At 43.5% G+C, this 26,456-nt stretch overlaps 1 protein-coding gene across 2 annotated transcripts in view; it reads left to right on the top strand.

Moving 5' to 3' along the window:
• lrch1 (leucine-rich repeats and calponin homology (CH) domain containing 1) overlaps positions 1-26,456 on the top strand; it is a 348,164-nt gene that overhangs the window by 310,235 nt on the left and 11,473 nt on the right. Inside the window, exons 15-18 of one of the 2 annotated variants that reach the window (XM_084314585.1) lie at positions 1,682-1,791; positions 2,509-2,646; positions 7,040-7,117; positions 11,216-11,329. In XM_084314585.1, coding sequence (XP_084170711.1) covers positions 1,682-1,791; positions 2,509-2,646; positions 7,040-7,117; positions 11,216-11,329 — 440 coding nt within the window. The remainder of the gene's footprint in view (positions 1-1,681; positions 1,792-2,508; positions 2,647-7,039; positions 7,118-11,215; positions 11,330-26,456) is intronic. The other variant, XM_084314586.1, reaches the window with a different exon arrangement.

The following is a 26,456-nucleotide window of genomic DNA, read 5'->3' as shown; positions in this document are numbered from 1 at the left end:
TATAAATATATTTTGGATCACATTGTGATGATGTTTACAGGAGACATATTATGTATATTTTCAACATCATTATTGGGATTTTAAAACAATAAAGCCATAACAATTAATGTAAAAATACTTAACTTCATCTCAATTACAAGCAATCTAGACGACATTCTGTATATGGTTAATGTTTCCCATTTAGCTCTGCTAGATCACATTTATGAATAAAAGTACTATATGTTTTTTGTAATAAAATGTGTAAAAAAAAGAATTAAAAATGTTATTAAGAATTATAATTTGATTTTATATTTTTATTTATTTAACCTTTATTTATCCAGGCAAGCAATTAAGAACAAATTCTTATATACAAAAGCAGCCTGTCCAAAAAGCAAAGGCCTTTTGTGGGAAGGGGGGTGGGGGGCTGTAACAAAAACAAGGTTATGTACACGCATACAAGTAAATAAAATACAAAATGACAGCAGCAATAGTATACAAGGACAACAATAAATAAGGGAGAGAGAATGAAAGGGAGAGAGGGAAAAAGAGAAAGGGGAAAAAGAGAAAGGAAGAGTGAGAACCAGAGAGAGGGAGAGCGAGAACCAGAGGGAGAGAGAGAAGAAAGGGGGAGAGGGAGGGAGGTAGGTGATCAAGACATGAATGGAATAAATCATGTTTATCTAGAGCAATATAAATTAAACAAGATGGAGGCAGACAGTGAAGGTACACAGTGAACCTTTTTGACAGACCCGAACACCACACAGGGTTATTCTGAGGTTATAAGGCTGGGCGTGGTGCCAGAGTGCAGAACTGCTCACACTGCAGTGTACATGATCGTGACAATGTGCAGAACACTGGGTGGGTCTGAACATGCCGTTATATAAAAGACACTGGTACATGTTGTATTGAGAGAAGCTGTCCATGTCCTTGAATATCTAACTCTCGTATTATAGTCTGAATACCTATGCATTAACCGTTAACCGTCTGTAGTGTGGTAGTGAAAGGTTAACATTCTGTAGTGTGGTTGTGAAAGGGTTAAAAATAGATTTCCCAGTGAATCTCAGTTACATCAATGCGGCGCTGTCGGAACAGTTTCATGTTTGTAGGTTAAGTATTTAAAGTTCACTATTGGCGATTGTATACCACTCTCATGATTGTGTTATCGACCACGAAAGGTTTAGGGAAACTCGTATTAAGAAATGGATCATCTAGTGATCTATGCACGAAAACTATAACTTTTTTCAGCGAATCTCTTAGTTACATCGATATTGGGCTGTCAGAAAATGTTCATGTTCGTAGTATTTAAAGTTTGCTATTGGCCATTTTCACACTCATCTCGTTATCAACCAGGAAACACTTTTAAAAAGTTGATCAATCTAGTGATCTATGCAGGGGAAAAAAATGTCAGCTTATGTTACAAGCTCTGTTACAAGGAACAGTTAAGCAGTGTTGTGTTTATAGGTGAAGTAACATTATTTCCAATGTTCACCATTTGGCTACGTTGCTTTCTCACTACACGTCCAGCCAGAGGTTGACTTGAAATGATGATTCCTCTGGTGTTCTGTTGGTCTTCACTTCCTGTATAATGCTGTCTTTTCTAGACACCATGTAGCCTCCTCCTCCACCAGCACCATCTGTTATTTTCTAATAATAATGTGTGTTGTTTTTGTTGTTTTTCTCTCCTCCGGCCTGCGGGGGGCAGTGTTCCTGCGGAGCCACAAGAGCCTGGAGACAGTGGACCCTCAGTTCACCATGAGACGGAAGATGGAGCAGCTTAGAGAGGAACTGGAGCTCATGGAGCAACTCAGAGATGTGAGGACTGCTTCCATTTAGTGTGTGTGTGTGTTCTCTTTCCTGTGTGTGTGTGTGTGTGTTCTCTTTCCTGTGTGTGTGTGTGTGTGTGTGTGTGTGTGTGTGGTGTGTGTGTGTTCTCTTTCGTGTGTGTGTGTGTCTGTGGTGTGTGTGTGTGTTCTCTTTCCTGTGTCTGTCTGTCTGTCTGTCTGTCTGTCTGTCTGTCTGTCTGTCTGTCTGTAACAATGCGACCTCACAACGATGAATTTCGATTACGATTATTCAGGCAACGATTCAATGCATCATGAAATCTCTTCATTTGACCACGATTCGATTAGATTCGATTAATCAGTTAATTCCCCAAAAAAAATGTATACACAAATGTGGCTGGGGGAACTGATTCACTCAGCATGAATGGACTATAGGTCAATAAAAACAATACACACAAAAAATGACGATTCTAACATTTTCAAATCGATGCAGTTCAATCGTCACATTAGAATCGATGCATTTCGATTAATCGATGCATCGTTACACCCCTAGTGTCTGTATATTTGCATCTTCTCATGCCTGTGTGTGTGTGTGTGTGTGTGTGTGTGTGTGTGTGTGTGTGTGTGTGTGTGTGTGTGTGTGTGTGTGTGTGTGTGTGTGTGTGTGTGTGTGTGTGTGTGTGTGTGTGTGTGTGTGTGTGTGTGTGTGTGTGTGTGTGTGTGTGTGTGTGTGTGTGTGTGTCATCAGAGCATTGAAAGCAGGTTGAAGGTGTCTCTTCCTGAAGACTTGGGTTCCTCTCTGATGGACGGGGTGGTGCTCTGCCATCTGGCCAATCACATCCGGCCGCGCTCCGTGGCCAGCATCCACGTCCCCTCCCCCGCAGTGGTATGACCCACACACACACACCTACATCTCTCATGACCAACACTGATCTTTACACTAGTGGGTAGGAAACACATGTTTTGAATGAATGAATGAATTGAATGAATGAATTTTTATTCACACACACACACACGATACATTTTACATGCGAGTATCCTCATGTGATAACATGTCGCAAATTGTGTGCATGTGCCAGGTCTCCCAAGAAGCTATTTAAAGCTTTTGGAGGGAGCCTGAACACAGATACAAACAGAATATGAACAACAAAACAATAACAAAACAAAAAACAAAAACAAAAAAACAAAAACAAAACAAAACAATACAACCTACCTACTAACTGACATATAACAGAGATACATAATACAGACAATTTTATTCCTAAGTTATAATTTTAATTAGAGATATGATTTTAGCAGTTCCTCTTTCAGTGATTTTTTAAAGGTTTTAAAGGTATTAGTCATTTTTAGATTTTCATCAAGCTTGTTCCAGATCTGTGGACCCCTGCATGCTATGCATGCTACTGTTCCTAATTTATGCAAATGACATGTCGTCAGCTTGTGACTGCAACTTGTTCCTGTTTGCGGACGACTCAGCCCTGCTGGTCTCTGACAAGAACAAGTTACAGGTTGAAAAAACCCTCAGCTCGGAACTAGGCAGAATCTGCATATGGCTCGCTGATAACAAACTATCATTACACATGGGCAAAACAGAGTCCATTCTCTTCGGTTCAAATAACAAACTCAGCAAGACCGACGGCTTCTCAGTTACAGTGGGTGACAATATTGTCACAAGGAAAGATGAAATTACCTACCTGGGTTCCATCCTAGAGGCTAATCTCTCCTGTGACAAAATGGCATCCAATGTAATAAAAAAAGTCAACCAACGAACTCGATTCTTGTACCGGATCTCCTCTCTGGTAAACAAGAATACCCTGAATAGGGCTGGGCGATATGGCCTAAATATGATATCACGATATTTTCTGACCTTTCGGCGATACACGATACGCATCACGATGTTTTTCTTTTTTTCCCCAAACAATTCATTATGAGGCTTACCAAGACAGTATTTGAGTTTGCAAGCTAACATTAAAGACAAAATAAAATACCCATGCATTTAGCATTTTTATATTATATTATTAGATTTAGATTATTGGATTATTAGATTATATATTGCATATATTTAGCAATGAGATATTATATGATTTAGATATGAAATATGATGAATTGAAAATGGGGGACCCTGATGTAAACAAGACGAAAGTCTTTCTCTGGTCTGCATCCTCCAGTCCACTGTTGACTGTTGTTGTATTGAGCTGTACTGTATTGTACCTATGCTGCAATCTGTTAATAACGTTTATATTAATTCAGTCGGCAAACAGAATCATTTTGATTGACAGTCGCGTCTGCCAATTACGTCACATCGCTTGCACCCGCCCTGCTGTTCTTAGCACCAATCGGCAAGCGTCATTCGGCAAGCGTCATTTTTTACTTCCGCCATTGGAGAGCTCAATGAAAACAACAATGGCAGCGGTAGCTCGCCACGGCCGACGTTTAGCTTTGAGCTCTGCAGAATGACTAAACGACTGGAGGCATAATGATTTTACTGCAACGGATGTTATAATAAAAGCCTTTCCATACATCTGTCTGATTGAAAACGTTATTAACAGACCGCAGAATGGGCACAACGGAGTCAGCACGGGCTGAGATATGAACGGCTAATGCTTGCTATATCTAGGTCGACCTCGGTCGTTGCTATGTAAATACGCTGATGTTATTGAAAGTGTAACTATATAACGTCAATGCCACAAAACGAATGCCTTTGTTATCATAAGTAGTAACTTTTGATGCAGTAGTGTGTGTGTGGGGCGGCGCTGTTCAAAAGTGTCAACGTGTGGACCTGATTGACGCAACACAAGCCTCTTGGGCAAAACATCACGATATCCACGATACGTTTAAAAAGTGTATCGTTAATGAACTGTACCCGATATTTATATAATATCGTCATATCGCCCAGCCCTAACCCTGAAGACTCTGGCAGGAGCACTCATTCAGGGGTACTACGACTATGCTTGCACCTCATGGTACCAAAGCACCTCAAAGGCGCTAAAAACAAAATTACAAACATCTCAAAACAAACTGGTCAGACTACTGCTTGACCTTACTCCTAGAACCCACCTCACCCCTGCCCACTTTGACAACCTAGGATGGCTTAGAGTAGACGACAGAGTACAGCAACTTGCAATGGGCCTGGTCTACAAGATACACTACACGACCAAGGTACCCATGTACATGTCAAAATACTTCCCAAAGGTCAGTGAATACCACGATCACAACACCAGAGGGAGCTCCACAAATCATGTTAAACCCAGATTTGGCTCAAATAAGGGACTAAACACGTTTCGCAATTATGCCACATCAATGTGGAACGCCCTACCCAAAGCTGTAAAGGAATGTGGATCACTACCCACTTTCAAAACCTCTTTCAAGGGACACCTACGGGAGACTGCAATTCAACACTGGCCCCTGTAAATATCCTAACCCAACCCCCTCCAATGTACAGTCATTTACCTAGTATGGTTTTGTCAATAGTCCAATGTACAATTTTGTTTGATTGTACAGTCCCCCCCCCCCCTCAATGTACAGTTTTGCTTGTTTATACAGTGTGCCCCCCCCCCCAACCACCTCCAATGTAGATTACCCAGTATGGTTGTCAATATCCCAGTGTACCCAACCCCCCCCCACCCAACCTCCTCCAATGTACAGTTTCTACGTCAAATGTATATACTCCCTTTTCTTGACTCCTTCTGTATCACAAACAGTACTGTATTTGCAAATCTGGTATGTCATAAATGTATAGATGTAGCAGTACTGACTATCTGTATGTCATGTATGTCATATATGTCCTGATGAATTGAAAATGGGGGACCCTGATGTAAACTAGACGAAAGTCTTTCTCTGGTCTGCATCCCCTTAACAATTGTGTGTATTGAGCTGTACTGTATTGTACCCATTCTGCAATCTGTTAATAAAGTTTTCAATCAATCAATCAATCATGCTTAGGCTAGCACAATTTAGCCTTCTCCTCTTGCCAGATATAAGATGCTTGTTTCTTGTGTTGTGGATGTGCAGTGGTTGGCAGACTGGGACAAGCTCAGACAGTCTGTGATTCATGTTGTTGACAACTTGATACATAATTGATGCGTTTTGATGAATGTTAAATTCAGCGAGCCTCAGGAGACCAAAGCGATGGAAAAGAGGCTTTGAGGGCGCTCGATACCCGGACCATGACAGCACTCGTAGTACCCTCTTTTGTAGGCTTTCTAGTTTTTTGAGATGGCTGGGGTATGTGTTGCACCATATGACGTTACAGTAATTAATGAGTTTCAGTCCTTTCATTAAAACCCTTTCACTACCACGCTACCAAATGGTTAACCCTTTCACTGTGACAATACAGAAGGTTAACCCTTTCACTGCCACACGACAAAGGGTTAACCCAACCGTCTGTAGTGTGATAGTAAAGGGTTAACCTTCTGTAGTGTGGTAGTGAAAGGGTTAAAGGAACATGGCAACATTATGAGAAAATGTGCTTACTGTCAAAATACCAATTTCCTCTCTGTGCATTCAGTAGGAAAAGATATCCGGCTGCAAGCTAGCCTAGCTTAGCACAAATGAATGGAGGCAGATACGGATCCCTAGCCTAGCTTAAAACTCTGGGAGAGGTGTTTTTGACCAACAACTAGGTTAACTGGTAAGTATCCACTTCCATTCATTTGTGCTAAGCTAGGCTAGCTTGCAGCCGGATAGCTTTATACTGAACGCTAACAAGAGGAAACTGGTATATATCTTCTTGTCTGACTCTGGAGACAACGGTAAGCGCATTTCCCATAATATCGGCGTACCCTGTCAATACATTTGGGAATGATAACATCTCTCCCATTGTGTGTTTTGAAATTGGAGGCGGTGGGCTGCCCATTTGTTTACATCAGGGGTTCTCAAACTTATTTATACCACAACCCCATTTTATTTAGGTTTTTTTTTCTCGATCCCACACTTAATATATCGCGTCATTTCAACATGGAATTAAGGAATATCAAAATAAAAGCACACGTTGTTGAACTTGATCATGCATATTTATTAGAACATTTTATTACAGCACTATGTTATCAATACACATTTATAAAACAAGGCATATTTAGCCAAAATATGTTGCCAGAACATATAATTACAATAATTATTTTTATATATATATATAAAAATAATTATTGATATTTCTTATTTATTTCTTTTACTTGCCAACGACCCCACTTTGGGTCACGACCGTAGTTTGAAAACCGCTGGTTTGCATAATGGTTTCCAGATTGTGCCTTTAATGACACTCTGCGTGTGCCCCCCCCCAGCCCAGACTCAGCATGGCCAAGTGTCGGAGGAACGTGGAGAACTTCCTGGATGCTTGCAGGAAGATGGGTGTGCCAGAGGTAAGACACGCCCCCCCCCCCCCCCCCCCCCCCCTTGAAATGATAACCCCTGCGGTGAAGTTGCCCGTCTGCACCGGAGACGGAGAAGCCTGGTCGCTCTGCTCAGGGCCAACCTTACCGAGCTGCTGCTGCTGCCGCCATGTGCAAACCTCACAACTCCAACTGATTCTCATCATTTCCACTTGAGTTGAAGGTTTATAGCATGTTCCTCTGTATGTGTCATGAACCTAGGAATAATGAGCTGCATTCAAAGCCAATAGTATGGTTAAAATGATTTAAAATGTTGTGTTTAAATGGGGATAAAAAAAATAAAAAATATATATTATATATAATCTTCATTTCTGAAGATAGGACTTTTTGGAGATATGAGGTTTGCAACTGACAGCAGTGCTCTTATAGTATACTACCAACTGATCCTAAATCACCTACCATAAGGCCATGGCTTCACTTTCATACTCTGACCCTGAATCAGTTGGAATGTGGAGCCTATCCGGGGGCATGGGGGGGGGGTATTTAAACCCAGCTTAAGCTACATGTAACTCATTGTGGATCAGCAATGGGTCCAGACAATCTCTGGAGAGACTGGAGATACAAGGATTGTAAACTAGTATTGAGGTTGTTACGGCAACTATGACCGGCTTGATACAGTCGGTACTATTGGTCCAATGTCAATTCTTACGTTACATTTTCCACTTCTATTTTGAAGTACATCCATTCATCCAATCAGAACCAGTCGATGTAGCTGCTGCCCCCCCCACACACACACTTCCTGTTAAGTGTGACACATTAAGCTGAACCAATCACCGCTCTACTAGACTATGCTGTCATCATGGCTGCCTGTGGCTTCTACTAGCTTCCTTTCATACCGAAGTGGTGACCTTTGAACTTTGGTCTGGCATCATGACCTGGCCACTGGAAACAGTGTTGTTGTAGAAGTCCCAGTTTGACCTCCCACCCAAAGAGGAAATGCTGCTGTATTAAAGCCAGGGGTGCAGTGCTGGGCAAACGCGGTCAAACAGCGTTTGGCCTTCGTCACTGAGGCCGAAGTGCGCGCATCCTATTATTATGCAAAGTCTAGGTGATAAAATGACTCGTCGCGCCACTTATCACCTAGACTTTGCATAATAATAGGATACCGACAACCAAATACAAGCCCTGTAGGTGTGGTGGGGGGTTGCTTGATCTCCCGACTTCACTGGAAGGATGAGACAAGGTGTATCATCTGTTTTGTGCGCAACAGAGGGAACATGTATGCGCGTGCACGCGGGAGCGCGCTTGCGCGGGCGTTTGGCCTTCGCCCATATTACGACTGCACCCCTGATTAAAGGGGAACTACAGCCAATTTTGAGAATTCATACATGTTATTCCTATGGTATATAAGACGGTCCAAAAAGATAAGTGACCACGAACAACTCCATGCCAAACCCAAAAAAGCGAGAGTGCTAAAACTCAAACGTGTGATGTCATCGAGTATAAAGTCTGAAGCTGCTCCATAGACAATTAATTGGGAGAGAGGTTATAGGAGACAGAGAGCACCCATGTTCTGAGTTCATAGGTATCTTTTCTGTTTCAGAACTGAGACCACTACTATAGAATAAAGCTCATTTGGGCGCCAGGGTGGCACACCATGTACAGCGCTGCGGTGCAACATGGCCGTCCCGGGTTAGACTCCCGGACCCGGCGACCTTTCCCGAATGTCTTCCCCCGTCTATCTCCCATACTTCTCTCTCTCTCTACAGGACTGCCCGGTAACACAAAAAACAATAAAAATCTACCAAAAACATATAAAAGAAAAAGAATAAAGCTCAGTTGGTTATAAAAAAGATATATATATATATATATATAATAATAATAATAATAATAATAATAATAATAATAATAATAATAATAATAATAATAATAATAATAATAATAATAATAATAATAATAATAAAACAAAACATTCTGTGGTTTCACCAAACCAAATCAGTCTCCCATTCATTGTCAATGTATCAGCTCCAGACTTCTCCAGACGTCTCTGGTTTCTTTGGGAAGAGAGGAGGTCATGTTCACAGATATTGATTGAACTTTCCTAGACCATGGAAATAAACACATTTGTATGAATCATTTGGGTTTTTCCACTTTAATGCAGTAGAGATGCAGCTGGGGGGAGGGGCTTCTACAATGACTACTGTACTATGAAGAACAGGTCCTGGCTCTCCAAGTTTAAAAGTGACACGAGCACCAGGAATAGCATGGGTGACTGACCAAAAATAGAAAAACTGTGTACGTGTACTGTGTGTGTGTGTGTGTGTGTGTCTGTGTGTGTGTGTATGTGTGTGTGTGCGTGTGTGTGTGCGTGCACATGTGCATTTGCATAAATATCTCTGCACGTGTTCCTTGCTGACTGGAGAAGAGATAACTCTTAAAAAAAAAAATTTAACATACAATATATCAGCACCATTAACACTAGGGATGTCCCGATCACGTTTTTTTGCTCCCGATCCGATCCCGATCATGTGATTTTGAGTATCTACCGATACCGATATTTCCCGATCCGATCAAATTTTTTTTTTTTTTTTTTTTTATTCAACAAACATGACCATGTTCACGTCTTAAACTCATACTGAGGCCTTAGTTTTGGTTTTAAATTGCATATCATCATTCATTTATTTATTGTCACACAGAGCAGAAGAATTTTGCCAAAACAAACCAATAGTATCCAGCTGCAGAACAGCAGACCAGCCACACTCTCAGACCCAAACGCATTTCCTTTGATTTAATTATACATCAAATGATTTATGAAGTTAACTTTTCACCTGGATAACGTCAACATTCAGGGTGAATGTAATGTGAGAAATTGGGATACATTTTTTTTATTTGGGTCTGAGATTGTGGCTGGTCTGCCGTTCTGCAGCTGGATACTATTGGTTTGTTTTGGCAAAATTCTTCTGCTCTGTGACAATAAATAAATGAATGATGATATGCAATTTAAAACCAAAACTAAGGCCTCAGTATGAGTTTAAGACGTGAACATGGTCATGTTTGTTGAATAAAAAAAAAAAAGTAAAAAAAAAAAAAAAAAAAAAAAAATCGTTTTTTTTTTTTTTTTTTTTTTTTGCCGATCCCGATCTTCGGAAAATCACGTGATCGGCCCCGATCCCGATCACGTGATCGGATCGGGACATCCCTAATTAACACATTCGGGGCCATTCGATTTCCCCATCTAGCTATAGCATGGCCAGGTTGTCATTACATAGTTTCACTGTGCATCATGTTGTTTGTAGAGCTAAATCTATATTTTATATTATAGCTATGGATACAATACCATGGTCATTTGACAGTAACTATCTTCCGTTCCGTTCGCAACAGTAAGAAGCATTTTGTACAAAAGTATTCTGTACTTCTGTATGACAACTATTAAAGAAACTTGAAACTTGAAGATGCAAAAAATTAAAAAAAATTTGAATACGTTCACGCGTTATTCCGTGGTGAATATGAGTATAATTTCGGAATGATCCGGGCTAATTCCTGGGAGGCTGGCTATAGGGCGCAACGTGAATTCTACTAAAACCATTGGCGTTTCGTCCCTGGACACGCTATTATTTTCAAATCAAATGCATAGGATAGGTATTATGTTTCATCATGAATGCATGAAAGGGGGGAGGTCGTTTCTGATTAATTGATTGCCAATAACGGCATTCGTTATTACCACAACACGCCGACGTGAATGTCCTTACCTTTTTGGTGGTATTCCAAAAATAATATTCCAATTATTTGATAGCCATCTGGTCCATCCTATGCCCATCTGGTCCACGACTACATAACCCACCACAACGATCCAGAAAATGATTCAATGCGATCGAGTGAAGCCCTACACTGTAAGAAAAAAAGCTGCAAGAAAACGGTAAATGTCTGGCATCAATGGTTGCCAAATACTTACTGTCAAATTACAGTAAAATCAAATACATTTACAGATTACAACCTTTATTTAATGGTTAATATTTTTGATAAAAGGTAATTTACTGTATTTTTATGGCATTTACACTTAAAGTAGAAAAACAAACGTAATCTGTAAAATAATACAGTGAATTTCCTGTGAACATTTTTTTTTTACAGTGTAGGTCCGTCCGGAGACATTTGAGTGTTACACCCGGTCTGGAACAGGGTTTACTGCACTCTCGATACTGCCTACTAGCAGGATCTGGCCGGTACTGCACCTTCGGAGTCCCAGTATGTCTTATTTTTTATTTATTTTTGGATCTTTTTCCCCCTCCTTTTTCCTCCGTTTTTCTCCCATCCCAATGTTAGTCGTTATGCCAATTCCCAATTCCCTTCCTGGTTGTTGCGCACCTACCCCCTACAGTCGGTCTGGGAGAGTGGAGGCTATCACATGCTTCCTCCAACACATGTGTAGCCAATCAACCGCTTCTTTTCACCTGGCAGCGCGGACTCTCACTGAGAGGGTGTAACGTGTGGAAGGATCACACTACCCCCGTTAGATCCTTCCCAACGACCAGGACCCACCCACCGGCTTTTCCACGGCCGGCCAAGCTGGAAGCAACGCAGAGAGCTGGGCTCGATACCAGTATCTTCTGCGTTGGTGGCGAGCGCCTTGCCCACTGCGCCACCCAGCCGCACTCTCAGTATGCCTTTTAACGGCAACATACAGGTCCCTGACATTGAATAGGATATAAAAAATCGGAAAAAAGGGGAAAACTATCCAAAAGCGTATATATACGTTTTTGGCCGTTAACCGTTGGTGCCCAATAACGTATATATATATGTGAATGGCCCCGAAAGTGTTAAGCCTGTCCTAATATTTACACTCTTGGGTCTTGGGAAGATTAAAATGGAGCCCCCACATAATTCTCTTTGAGGGGTCATTATGAAGTCCTCTCAAGTTGTAATTGAAAAATACATGAACATTTTTGAATTAAAACACTGTAGTCTACAGTAGTCTCCAGTTCCAAACGCAACTTTTAGTGTAGAAAGATGAACGATGTCTTCGGCCATCATGTTGGTCATTCTGGGTGTTGTCTGTACCATCGACCACCAGTGATTTGCAATAGAAACAGCTGCCCTGTCGTAGTTTAGCATACAGTACGTATATAGCTGCTTAAGGACTGGGGTGAGTTCTGTCCTTACAAGTCACTACAGTAGGGGCTCTGAGGCGTCAAGGTGAGCATTTCAATCTGGAGGCAACTGTAGTGTCTTAAAATGGGAAGTTTTTGTGCTATAATAGCCTGCACTTGTCTTGCACAGTCTCTGGAGCGTAACAGTAAGAAGCATTTTGTATAAAAGTATTCTGTACTTCTGTATGACAAATATTAAAGAAACTTGAAACTATAATCTGACAATACAGAGTATTTGTCCTGGAAAACCCCAAGAAAATAAGAATGAAATCCACTACAGTAGACTACAAAATAAAAATGAAATCCACGACAGTAGACTACAAAAACTCACAAAAAGCACACACAATACTTGGCTCAGTTGTCATAGTAACTAGGGGTGAGGGATTTGTGAGTTAGGTGGTGTGAGAGAGGGTGGTTTCTGTATTGTATTCTCTTACTATCCTCTCTTACTAATTTTTGGGGGAAAACGTGGAGTCTATTTAACTCATCTGTTCCAATCACGTGTAGTTACTACGTATCATAATCTGTGATTTGTAATAATAATCACTGACTTGACTTGATTTGGATGGATATGTGTGTCAAAATCATGGAAATATTCCGTTGTACACATTCTTTTTTTCCATTGGTTGAATCGCCTTGTCATCCAGCCTGGACTAGCTCGGCACGTTACTGCTTGCTTTAGCCCAGGACCTCCTCGCCGCTTGACCAAAGAGACAATGAATTGTGAACGTTGGAATCCCATGGCTTCTGCTGCTGCTGCTGCTTGCTGGCTGTGTGTCTGTTGCTGTTAACTAACTGCAAAACCTCCATCTGTCTCCTGCCACACCGACTGGAGGGATGAGAGCTTCTGTAGGCTAGTAGGCCTGTAGTCTAGTAGGCCTGTAGTCTAGTAGGCCTGTAGTCTAGTAGGCCTGTAGTCTAGTGGGCCTGTCGGCTAGTGGGCCTATAAGCTAGTGAGCCTGTAAGCTAGTGAGCCTGTAGTCTAGTAGGCCTGTAGTCTAGTGGGCCTGTCGGCTAGTGGGCCTATAAGCTAGTGAGCCTGTAAGCTAGTGAGCCTGTAGTCTAGTGGGCCTGTCGGCTAGTGGGCCTATAAGCTAGTGAGCCTGTAAGCTAGTGAGCCTGTAAGCTAGTGAGCCTGTAAGCTAGTGAGCCTGTAAACTAGTGAGCCTGTAAGCTAGTGAGCCTGTAAACTAGTGAGCCTGTAAGCTAGTGAGCCTGTAAGCTAGTGAGCCTGTAAACTAGTGAGCCTATAAACTAGTGAGCCTGTAAGCTAGTGAGCCTGTAAACTAGTGAGCCTGTAAGCTAGTGAGCCTGTAAGCTAGTGAGCCTATAAACTAGTGAGCCTGTAAGCTAGTGAGCCTGTAAACTAGTGAGCCTGTAAGCTAGTGAGCCTGTAAACTAGTGAGCCTGTAAGCTAGTGAGCCTGTAAACTAGTGAGCCTGTAAGCTAGTGAGCCTGTAAACTAGTGAGCCTGTAAGCTAGTGAGCCTATAAACTAGTGAGCCTGTAAGCTAGTGAGCCTGTAAACTAGTGAGCCTATAAGCTAGTGAGCCTGTAAGCTAGTGAGCCTGTAAGCTAGTGAGCCTGTAAACTAGTGAGCCTGTAAACTAGTGAGCCTGTAAACTAGTGAGCCTGTAAACTAGTGAGCCTGTAAACTAGTGAGCCTGTAAGCTAGTGAGCCTGTAAACTAGTGAGCCTGTAAGCTAGTGAGCCTGTAAGCTAGTGAGCCTGTAAACTAGTGAGCCTATAAGCTAGTGAGCCTGTAAGCTAGTGAGCCTGTAAACTAGTGAGCCTGTAAACTAGTGAGCCTGTAAACTAGTGAGCCTATAAACTAGTGAGCCTGTAAGCTAGTGAGCCTGTAAACTAGTGAGCCTGTAAACTAGTGAGCCTGTAAGCTAGTGAGCCTGTAAACTAGTGAGCCTGTAAGCTAGTGAGCCTGTAAGCTAGTGAGCCTGTAAACTAGTGAGCCTATAAGCTAGTGAGCCTGTAAGCTAGTGAGCCTGTAAACTAGTGAGCCTGTAAACTAGTGAGCCTGTAAACTAGTGAGCCTATAAACTAGTGAGCCTGTAAGCTAGTGAGCCTGTAAACTAGTGAGCCTGTAAACTAGTGAGCCTGTAAACTAGTGAGCCTGTAAGTTAGTGAGCCTGTAAGTTAGTGAGCCTGTAAGCTAGTGAGCCTGTAAACTAGTGAGCCTGTAAGCTAGTGAGCCTGTAAACGAGTGAGCCTATAAGCTAGTGAGCCTGTAAACTAGTGAGCCTGTAAACTAGTGAGCCTATAAACTAGTGAGCTTGTAAACTAGTGAGCCTGTAAACTAGTGAGCCTGTAAACTAGTGAGCCTGTAAGCTAGTGAGCCTGTAAACTAGTGAGCCTATAAGCTAGTGAGCCTATAAGCTAGTGAGCCTGTAAACTAGTGAGCCTATAAGCTAGTGAGCCTGTAAACTAGTGAGCCTGTAAGCTAGTGAGCCTGTAAACTAGTGAGCCTATAAGCTAGTGAGCCTGTAAACTAGTGGGCCTGTAAACTAGTGGGCCTGTAAGCTAGTGAGCCTATAAACTAGTGGGCCTGTAAGCTAGTGAGCCTGTAAGCTAGTGAGCCTATAAGCTAGTGAGCCTGTAAACTAGTGAGCCTGTAAACTAGTGAGCCTGTAAGCTAGTGAGCCTGTAAACTAGTGAGCCTGTAAACTAGTGAGCCTGTAAGCTAGTGAGCCTGTAAACTAGTGAGCCTGTAAGCTAGTGAGCCTGTAAACTAGTGAGCCTGTAAGCTAGTGAGCCTGTAAGCTAGTGAGCCTGTAAACTAGTGAGCCTATAAGCTAGTGAGCCTGTAAACTAGTGAGCCTATAAGCTAGTGAGCCTGTAAACTAGTGAGCCTGTAAACTAGTGAGCCTGTAAACTAGTGAGCCTGTAAACTAGTGAGCCTGTAAGCTAGTGAGCCTGTAAACTAGTGAGCCTATAAGCTAGTGAGCCTGTAAACTAGTGAGCCTATAAGCTAGTGAGCCTGTAAGCTAGTGAGCCTGTAAACTAGTGAGCCTGTAAGCTAGTGAGCCTGTAAGCTAGTGAGCCTGTAAGCTAGTGGCCTATAAAATAGTAGGCCTGTAGGGATCATCCCTATGTTCCCCGGGTCCTATGTTCCCTGGGTTCTATGTTCCCCGCTTTGATTGATTAATAGATTGAACATTTTATAAATTTGTATTATTTTATTAATTATTAATGTCCGCCTTGTTTCGAACGGTTAATCTTAGGCCCTCTTTCGAACTGGTTAAGGTTAGAGTTTGGAATCAGGGCTGGTGGTCTAAAATTTTCAATCAATCAATCAATCAAAGCGGGGAACATAGAACCCGGGGAACATAGGACCCGGGGAACATAGACATGCTCCCGGCCTGTAAACTAGTGGGCTTGTAAGATAGTGGGCTTGTAAGCTAGTGAGCCTATAAGCTAGTAGGCCTGTAAGCTAGTAGGCCTGTAAGCGAGTGGGCCTGTAAGCTAGTGAGCCTGTAAGCTAGTGGGCCTGTAGGCTAGTGGGCTTGTAAGCGAGTGGGCTTGTAAGCTAGTGGGCCTGTAAACTAGTGAGCCTATAAGCTAGTGGGCCTGTAAGCTAGTGGGCCTGTAAGCGAGTGGGCCTGTAAACTAGTGAGCCTATAAGCTAGTGGGCCTGTAAGCTAGTGGGCCTGTAGGCTAGTGGGCTTGTAAGCTAGTGGTCCTGTAAGCTAGTGGGCTTGTAAGCTAGTACAATTAGGGGTTCACACACAGCCGCGCCGGGGTCTGAAAGCTCGGAGTTCCTAATAAACATTTTAAATCATTTTTATAAACTGGTCAACACAGCATTATTTCCGGCGTTGGGTGCATGATCACAGCGCATGCGCACCAGGCAGCCAAATATGGAAATACACGGCTCGCTCTGTGAGTACCACTCGTTTTATAAAAATTATTTAAAATGTTTATTAGCAACTCCGAGCTTTCAGACCCCGGCACGGCTGTGTGTGAACCCCTAATTGTACGCTGGGTACCTTTTGAAATTCATATCTGATATATTTCGGACCCACCCCGAGCTTATAAGCAGTGCTTGGTGGTCCAAATGAGCCTGCGAGCTATGGAGCTGCGAGTGACTGCGGATTCAAAAGCCCCTGGCTTGCACATCGCAGTCACGGAAGGGGCTAGTGGTCCTGTAAGCTAGTCAGCCTATAAGCTAGTGGGCCTATAAGCTAGTAGGCCTGTAAACCAGTGGGCCTATAAACTAGTGGGCCTGTAAGCCAGTGAGCCTATAAACTAGTGGGCCTGTAATCTAGTGGGTTTATAAACTAGTGGGCCTGTAATCTAGTGGGTTTATAAACTAGTAAGATAGTGGGCCTGTCAGCTAGTAGGCATGTAAGCCAGTGTAAGATAACGGGCCTGTCCTGTTGTGCACTGGCTGGGCGCGCTGCCACTGGTTCATCCATTGCTTCTAACATCCCTAACCCTAACCCATCAAGACATGGTCTGTTCTCTGAAAGACAGAGAGAGAGAGACGGAGACAGGGAGAGAGGGAGGGAGGGAGAATGAGAGGGAGAGACTGAGAGAGGCACAGACAGATGGTGCCAGATAATAAACAAAGCAGTAGTGGTCATTATGCATCTTTCAGTGGCCGATGCTTATATAACATCAATTATATAATATTATATAATGTCAATATTTAGAGAGCTGGGGGCGGCTGATGACATAATGATACTTTTTGGCATCTAATCTACAATTTAAAATTAACAGATGGGATGCAAAAAAAAGTATCTTCTTTTCTTTGCACTCTGCATCTAAAATGTATTATTTAATTGTTTTATACGTCGACAGCAGGGAGAGCTCTGGCCGGTCTGGCAGTGGTGTGGGCGTTGTTGTCTGGCACCACAGAGCAGGACACACAAGAGAAGAGAATCAGGCTCACATACTGCAACACAGAGACAACACCATCTAGAAAAACTAGATACAAAAAACAGGAACAGATGTGTACAAAGAAACCTTCAAGCTTCAGAAAAGAGAGGGAGACAGACACACACAGAGAGAGAGGGAGAGAGAGAGAGAGAGAGAGAGAGAGAGAGACACACAGAGAAACAGACACAGAAAGAGACAGACACACACAGAGAGAGAGAGAGAGAGAGAGAGAGAGAGAGAGAGAGAGACACACAGAGAAACAGACACAGAAAGAGACAGACACACACAGAGAGAGAGAGAGAGGGAGAGAGAGAGAGAGAGAGAGAGACACACAGAGAAACAGACACAGAAAGAGACAGACACACACAGAGAGAGAGGGAGAGAGAGAGAGAGAGAGAGAGAGAGAGAGAGAGAGAGAGACACACAGAGAAACAGACACAGAAAGAGACAGACACACACAGAGAGAGAGGGAGAGAGAGAGACAGAGAGTCTTCTAACTCTCTACCCTCTCAGAGAGCAGTCCTGCTTGTTGCTATGGTAACCCCCCATCTCCTCCCACCGACCTGAGCTTCTACTTTGTCCTCCTGGTTATAACCTCCTGCCTTCTCTCTTTCTCTCTATTTTCCTGCTGGACCGCAATCCCTCTTTCTCCTCCTCCCTGGTGTTCTTTCTCCTCCTCCTCCTCCCTGGTGTTCATCCTCCTCTTTCTCCTCCTCCTCCTCCCTGGTGTTCATCCTCCTCTTTCTCCTCCTCCTCTTTGTTCTCCTCCTCCTCCCTGGTGTTCCCCCTCCTCTTTCTTCTCCTCCTCTTTCTTCTCCTCCTCTTTCTCCTCCTCCTCTTTCTCCTCCTCCTCTTTCTTCTCCTCCTCCTCCCTGGTGTTCCCCCTCCTCTTTCTTCTCCTCCTCTTTCTCCTCCTCTTTCTCCTCCTCCTCTTTCTTCTCCTCCTCCTCCCTGGTGTTCCCCCTCCTCTTTCCCCTCCTCTTTCTTCTCCTCCTCTTTCTTCTCCTCCTCTTTCTCCTCATCTTTCTTCTCCTCCTCTTTCCCCTTCTCTTTCTCCTCCTCATCTTTCTTCTCCTCCTCTTTCCCCTCATCTTTCTTCTCCTCCTCCTCCCTGGTGTTCCCCCTCCTCTTTCTCCTCCTCATCTTTCTCCTCCTCCTCTTTCTCCTCCTCCTCTTTCTTCTCCTCCTCTTTCTTCTCCTCCTCTTTCTTCTCCTCCTCTTTCTCCTCCTCATCTTTCTTCTCCTCCTCCTCCCTGGTGTTCCCCCTCCTCTTTCTCCTCCTCATCTTTCTCCTCCTCCTCTTTCTCCTCCTCCTCTTTCTTCTCCTCCTCTTTCTTCTCCTCCTCTTTCTCCTCCTCATCTTTCTTCTCCTCCTCTTTCCCCTCCTCTTTCTCCTCCTCCTCTTTCTCCTCCTCCTCTTTCCCCTCATCTTTCTTCTCCTCCTCCTCCCTGGTGTTCCCCCTCCTCTTTCTCCTCCTCCTCTTTCTCCTCCTCCTCTTTCCCCTCATCTTTCTTCTCCTCCTCCTCCCTGGTGTTCCCCCTCCTCTTTCTCCTCCTCCTCTTTCTCCTCCTCCTCTTTCCCCTCATCTTTCTTCTCCTCCTCCTCCCTGGTGTTCCCCCTCCTCTTTCTCCTCCTCCTCTTTCTCCTCCTCATCTTTCTTCTCCTCCTCCTCCCTGGTGTTCCCCCTCCTCTTTCTCCTCCTCATCTTTCTCCTCCTCATCTTTCTCCTCCTCATCTTTCTCCTCCTCCTCTTTCCCCTCATCTTTCTTCTCCTCCTCCTCCCTGGTGTTCCCCCTCCTCTTTCCCCTCCTCTTTCTTCTCCTCCTCTTTCTTCTCCTCCTCTTTCTCCTCCTCATCTTTCTTCTCCTCCTCTTTCCCCTCCTCTTTCTCCTCCTCATCTTTCTCCTCCTCTTTCCCCTCATCTTTCTCCTCCTCCTCCTCCCTGGTGTTCCCCCTCCTCTTTCCCCTCCTCTTTCTCCTCCTCATCTTTCTCCTCCTCTTTCCCCTCCTCTTTCTCCTCCTCCCTGGTGTTCCCCCTCCTCTTTCCCCTCCTCTTTCTCCTCCTCATCTTTCTCCTCCTCTTTCCCCTCATCTTTCTCCTCCTCCTCCCTGGTGTTTCTCCTCCTCCCTGGTGTTCCTCCTCCTCTTTCTTCTCCTCCTCTTTCTTCTCCTCCTCTTTCTCCTCCTCTTTCTCCTCCTCCTCTTTCTTCTCCTCCTCCTCCCTGGTGTTCCCCCTCCTCTTTCCCCTCATCTTTCTTCTCCTCCTCCTCCCTGGTGTTTCTCCTCCTCTTTCTCCTCCTCCCTGGTGTTCCTCCTCCTCTTTCTTCTCCTCCTCTTTCTTCTCCTCCTCTTTCTCCTCCTCTTTCTCCTCCTCCTCTTTCTTCTCCTCCTCCTCCCTGGTGTTCCCCCTCCTCTTTCCCCTCATCTTTCTTCTCCTCCTCCTCCCTGGTGTTTCTCCTCCTCTTTCTCCTCCTCCCTGGTGTTCCTCCTCCTCTTTCATCTCCTCTTTCTCCTCCCTGGTGTTTCTCCTCCTCTTTCTCCTCCTCCCTGGTGTTCCTCCTCCTCTTTCATCTCCTCTTTCTCCTCCCTGGTGTTCCTCCTCCTCTTTCTTCTCCTCTTTCTCCTCCCTGGTGTTTCTCCTCCTCTTTCTCCTCCTCCCTGGTGTTCCTCCTCCTCTTTCTTCTCCTCTTTCTCCTCCCTGGTGTTTCTCCTCCTCTTTCTCCTCCTCCCTGGTGTTCCTCCTCCTCTTTCTTCTCCTCTTTCTCCTCCCTGGTGTTCCTCCTTCTCTTTCTCATCCTCCCCCTGGTGTTTATCCCCATCCTCTTCCTCCTTTCTCCTCCTCCTCCTCTTCATCCTCTTTCTCCTCCTCCCTGGTGTTCCTCTTCCTCCTCTTCCTCCTCTTTCTTCTCCTCCCCCTGGTGTTTCTCCTCCTCCTCTTCCTCCTCTATCTTCTCCTCCTCCCTGGTGTTCCTCTTCCTCCTCTTCCTCCTCTTTCTTCTCCTCCCCCTGGTGTTTATCCTCTTCCTCCTTTCTCCTCTTCCTCCTCTTCCTCATTTCTCCTCCTCCTCCTCCTCCTCTTCCTCCTCCTCCCTGGTGTTTCTCCTCCTCCTCTTCCTCTTATTTCTCCTCCTCCTCCTCCCTGGTGTTCCTCTTCATCCTCTATCTTCTCCTCCTCCTCCTTCCTGGTGCTCTTCCTCTTTCTTCTCCTCCCTTTTTCCATCTCCTCTTCCATCTTCTTCCCCGTGCCTTCATTCATATTCCCTCTCACCCTCCTCTTCCTCATGTATGATCTGTCATCTCTCTCTCTCATTTCATCTCTTGTCCTTCCTCCCTCTGTCCTCCTCTTCCTCTCGGGGTGGGTGGGGGGGTGTGTGGTGTGTCAGTCGTCTCTCTGCTCGCCGTACGACATCACCCAGTGCCGCCTGAGGCCGGTGCGCGCCGCGGTGCGCGCCCTGGTCGCCTCGGACACGCCTCCTCCGTCGGAAAGGGGCGGAGACGACACTCACCGAGACCCGGTAGACGGGGAGGAGGAGCTGAGTCCCGCCCCCCAAAAAGAGACTCCGTCATCATTGGCTCCTGCCGCCGCCACAACCGAAGTCCCGCCTCCCGCCTGGCGCGTCTGGGACGTGGTTGGCTCCAGCCTGATGCACCTGCTGTGTCTCCTCCTGCTGTTCGTGGCCTATAGCTGGAGCGAGCTGACGTCACCTGACCCCCCTCATCAACCCGCCTCGCCCACCTAAGCTATACTTTCGCTTTACCCCGCAGTTTGGCATGAGCCAATGGACCTGTCTCAAACCCTGCCCCTTTTCTTGATCCTCCAATCACAACTGTCGCTTACCTCGGACAAACTTGGTTTGTCCGAGGTAAGCGACAGTTGTGATTGGAGGATCAAGAAAAGGGGCAGGGTTTGAGACAGGTCTATACCCCCCCCCCCTCTCCTCTCTGCATCTTCTTCCTCTTCCTCTTCCTCTACTAGCTGTTGTGTTCTTCCACGTGCCTCGCACCCTGGAAACATCCACACGCTGAAAATTGTTCCGCTGTTGTTTTCCTTGCAATAAAATGACTCTTGCCACCTGGAACAGCAGGTTTACTTGAAGACTTTGAAGTCATCCATGTTGGATACGATGGTGTCTTATGGATGATGTCACGTAAGCAGGGATCCCGGGCAGAGAACAGTTTAAAGGGGACATATTATATGTATCTTTATTATATTATTTATTAAAGATACATATTATGTATCTTTTATCATTATATATTATTATTCATTAAATACATATATGATCTATCATTATTATTATTATTATTTATATTATAAAAAAAAATTATGGGGACATATTGTGTATCTTTATTATTATTATTATATATTATTATTACTCATTAAAGAGACATTTTATGTGTCTTTATTATTATATGTTGTTATTTATTAAAGATATATATTATTTATCTTTATTATTATATATTAAAGAGGACATATTTATTTATTAAGTTTATTGCAAGGATAATAGTCACTTTGTCCTTCCATGTCTGGCTAGCCCACACCCAAGAATAGAAAACCTCTACAAACCGGGCAGTAGATTATAGATGGGCAGTGTTCATGGCTCCAAAAAGCACAGCTAATTGATCAATCAAAACGAATTCATCGCTTGTGTTCCCATTTTGACATCACGAAAGGGCAATGCTTTTGAACAGCTTGTTTAGGCTTGTTAATCTGAAGATTTCAAACCCTGACCAAACAGCAAGGAGTATGTAATGTAATCCCCCCCCCCCCCCCCCCCCCCCCCCAGGGCCAAAATAAAATTTCAGACGACAAATCCAAACTGAGACTAGTCAAAACCCATTTGACATAATATGTCCCCTTTAGGAACCTCTGGTATATAGAAGGAATTTTTTAATTTCTAAATCCATAAATCCTGTGACACACAGTCCAAAGTATCATATATTGTTTGGGCTTCATGACACCTAACAAGTAAAGCAGTTAACATTAACATTTATTACAGTTGCTTTCAGATATACTGTATCAGAAGACGTTTTTCTGACATCTTAACCCTTTCACGGCCACACGACAGCCGGTTAACCCTTTCACTGTGACAATACAGAAGGTTAGCACTTTACTATCACACAACCGACGGCGATGCTCCATCATTAGCATTATTAGCTCTGCGGACGCGGTCGGTTGTGTGATAGTAAAGGGTTAACCTTCTGTCGTGTGGCAGCGAAAGGGTTAACATGTACTACAGTTGCTTTCAGATATACTGTATCACAATACGTCTACTGACATCGTAATTGTGTGGTTACATTGGTAACTAATCCCATGAAAGGCTATCTTCACTTAAATGATACCTAATTCCTAAAGTTACACACGGTTACTTCATAGAAAGAAGACAGAAGACTAGATCCGCTTGAACTTGAACATGTGTTTCTATAATGTACATAAAGCACATGACCGCTGAACGGAATAGAATGCATGGTACTATGGAATTTCACCATGTTCTTATCAAACTAGCTTACTGTGGTATTTTTATGGCAAATGGAGGCCATATTATAATCATAATTTTGATGATTTTTGAGGTGTTCTGATCACAAACCTGATTTTTGTCTTTCAAATTTGGAAGATGTACGGTATAGACCTCTCACTATAGACCTCTCACTATAGGGATGTGTAGTCTGACGTCACTTTAGCTTCCCGCGCGGTCCACCCGTATAGGGATTTATCATTGGGAAAATGTATTTGATCAGCTATTGTAATAATTCTGCCTCATGAACATTGGCAAGCTTTCCATTTTTGCACAACATTTGTTCCCTTCTATCACTAACATTATTGTTTAAGCATTTTTGGTTGAAATAAAATTATACGTAATTATTTTACGATTAATTGCAAATGTTTTCATGTTGAGCTATAGATTGTGGATGAATACACACAGAAAGGTGCACCGTGCCAATGTTCATGCTTTATTTTGTTATAAACTAGACGATTTAGAAATGTATCCATTGGAAATACATTGCAATTTCAAGCGAGGTGGACCGGCCGGAAACAACAATGTAGTAACCACTACATCCCTATAGACCAGGAAGTAACCACTACATCCCTATAGACCAGGAAGTAACCACTACACCTCCCTATAGACCAGGAAGTAACCACTACACCTCCCTATAAACCAGGAAGTAACCACTACACCTCCCTATAGACCAGGAAGTAACCACTACACCTCCCTATAAACCAGGAAGTAACCACTACACCTCCCTATAAACCAGGAAGTAACCGCTACACCTCCCTATAAACCAGGAAGTAACCACTACACCTCCCTATAGACCAGGAAGTAACCACTACACCTCCCTATAGACCAGGAAGTAACCACTACACCTCCCTATAGACCAGGAAGTAACCACTACAACTCCCTATAGACCAGGAAGTAACCACTACACCTCCCTATAGACCAGGAAGTAACCACTACACTTCCCTATAAACCTCTCACGGGTGACATATTTCCCGGCAGCTCCTGAGTCTTCAGTCTTTGCTGCACCTATAGGAAAATAACTGGACTATTACTAGATTGCTTCTTGCTTCGTCTGTGGTTCATGCAGGACTGTGGTTCCATGAGCAAAGCCTAATATACATTTCTCTCTCTGGCAGTGGATTTTCTTATTTTAAGGGGCAGAAAAATTGCTAGCCACAACTAGCTCAGCGTCACACCTGACATCATCAGCATCAGTGCCTTTTCATTTAGGGTTAGTTAGCAATTTAGCTTTTAAACATTGGAACGAAAAAATGCATCAGGGCTTAATGATGTCATGATGACGTAACCGTGTGAGAGGTCTATTGGGGAAAATGACAAATTAATTCTTTAGTCTTTGGGTCTTAATATATCTTCATCAAACACCTAGATCTTTTTTTGTTTTGAACTTTCTACTTGAACAACCTTATATCTTTCTTATATGCAACGTGACTGTTATGTGGTGGTGGAGTACAGTAAGAAGGGCTATAGTTACATGAATTGTATTGCATAAGTTCAATATTAAATATTAATGTTCTTAAGCTGTTTATCTTTGAAGGTTTGATACATAGAGATATAAGGGAAGTGTTCCCTAGTCATCGAATGGATGCTCAAGGGTTGATGTGTATGTTTAACCATAAGGGGATAGTTTGGATTGGTTTACATTCAGTGGTATGAAATACTAGTCAGTAGGGTAATCGATGCATAAACATGAGCTTACTCAAAGGAACATGGCAACATTATGGGAAATGCACTTACCGTCTTCTCCAGTCAGACAAGTAGATACCAATGTCCTCCCTGTGCGTTCCGTAGAAAGCTATGCTTGCCTTCTCCACTTTATTGGCCAGGCGACTTATTCTTTTTAAGTGGAAACATACTCAACCTCCATCTCACAATAGGTGGGTTAACTTAAGGAACTACTATTATCTATTAATCTTGAAAAGCTCAGATTCTCCCTCAAAGGCCCTACTGGCCCCCTGAATACCTTTGAGAAGACTTGGAGACCCCTTTTAAAGCACATAGAATCCTTGACATCCCTGCCTGGTTGTGACGACTGAGTCCCCCCCCCCCCCCCCCCCCCCCTCTGTTTTTTCCCTATTTCTATTTATTTCTTTAAATGTTTTGTCTTTTCTTCTCAGTTATATTAGTATCATAGTTTTTTTTTCATTTTTCTGTCACATATTTTTATTTTGTATTTTCGTGTATTATGTATGTTTGTTGTCGCTCTTCGTGGGGGGGATGGGGTGGGGTTAGGGGATAGGAAAGGGAAATGGGGGGGGGGGGGGGGGGGGGGGGGTGGAAGATGTATAATATGCATAACTGTCTGCATAATTTTGAAAACTCTTCCAATAAAGAAAGTTGTTAAAAAAAGAAAGCTATCCGGCTGCAAGCTAGTCTAGCTTAGCACAAACATTACAAACATGGAATGGGAGCGAATACAGACCACTGGCCTAGCTGTTTGTCTGACACTGGAGAAGACGGTAAGCACATTTCTCAAGAGTCCCATGGTCAAGAGTTCTGGACAGGGTCTGAACAAACCAGGAAACTTCAAACAGGCAGCACACGTCATTTTTAATCCACATCACAACATGCAGACAAAATCTTTCACCATCCACAATGGAAAACGGGGGTCCTCAAGCATTTACTATGCTTGATTCTAGCCTTATATGCAGTTACTATGCACTGAGGTTAGTTCCAAAACATCATGTCAGTCTGAAGCGTAGGAAACACTGGGGCTAGTTCCAATACATCATGTCTGTCTGAAGCATAGGAAACACTGGGGCTAGTTCCAATACATCATGTCTGTCTGAAGCATAGGAAACACTGGGGCTAGTTCCAATACATCATGTCAGTCTGAAGCATAGGAAACACTGGGGCTAGTTCCAACACATCATGTCAGTCTGAAGCATAGGAAACACTGGGGCTAGTTCCAATACATCATGTTGTCTGAAGCATAGGAAACACTGGGGCTAGTTCCAATACATCATGTCAGTCTGAAGCATAGGAAACACTGGGGCTAGTTCCAACACATCATGTCGGTCTGAAGCATAGGAAACACTGGGGCTAGTTCCAACACATCATGTTGTCTGAAGCGTAGGAAACACTGGGGCTAGTTCCAATACATCATGTCTGTCTGAAGCATAGGAAACACTGGGGCTAGTTCCAACACATCATGTTGTCTGAAGCATAGGAAACACTGGGGCTAGTTCCAACACATCATGTCAGTCTGAAGCATAGGAAACACTGGGGCTAGTTCCAACACATCATGTCAGTCTGAAGCATAGGAAACACTGGGGCTAGTTCCAACTCATCATGTTGTCTGAAGCATAGGAAATGACCACAGTTCTGTTGTTGATTATTTATTATTTATTAAAAAAAAATGTGTCTGCATATTGTGGTGTGGATTAAAACCTGTTTGTTTCAAGATGCTGTGTGCTGATTGTCTGAAGCTTCTTGGTTCACTTGGAACCTGTCCAGAACTCGGACTTGGTAATTAAGCTAATGTTTATGCATTGATTACACTACTGGCAATTATTTAATACCACTTAAACCAAACTATCACTTTTGACTTAATTAAACTTGATTCTTGAAAACCACACCCACCTGGGAACCTCAACATGTTTGCTCTTTGGGTTAATCCACAGGAAAGGACAGGATACCCCCCCATTATCATGGTATCTTCCATATGATAGTCAAAGCTTAATTAAGATGGCTACTGCAGAATTTCTATCACATTGTCACGAAAACAAGCATTGAGACTCGTAAGATTGTACGTACCCACCATATTAATGGAACACGCAAACTTTTGGGGGAAATTAGCTTATTTGCTATCTTCCCCAG

Source organism: Notolepis coatsorum, assembly GCF_963971535.1.
Source record: "Notolepis coatsorum genome assembly, chromosome: 5".
Classification (NCBI taxonomy): Eukaryota; Metazoa; Chordata; class Actinopteri; order Aulopiformes; family Paralepididae; genus Notolepis; species Notolepis coatsorum.
Note: the sequence above shows the minus strand (reverse complement) of the source record. Positions and strands in the feature narration are given on the sequence as shown.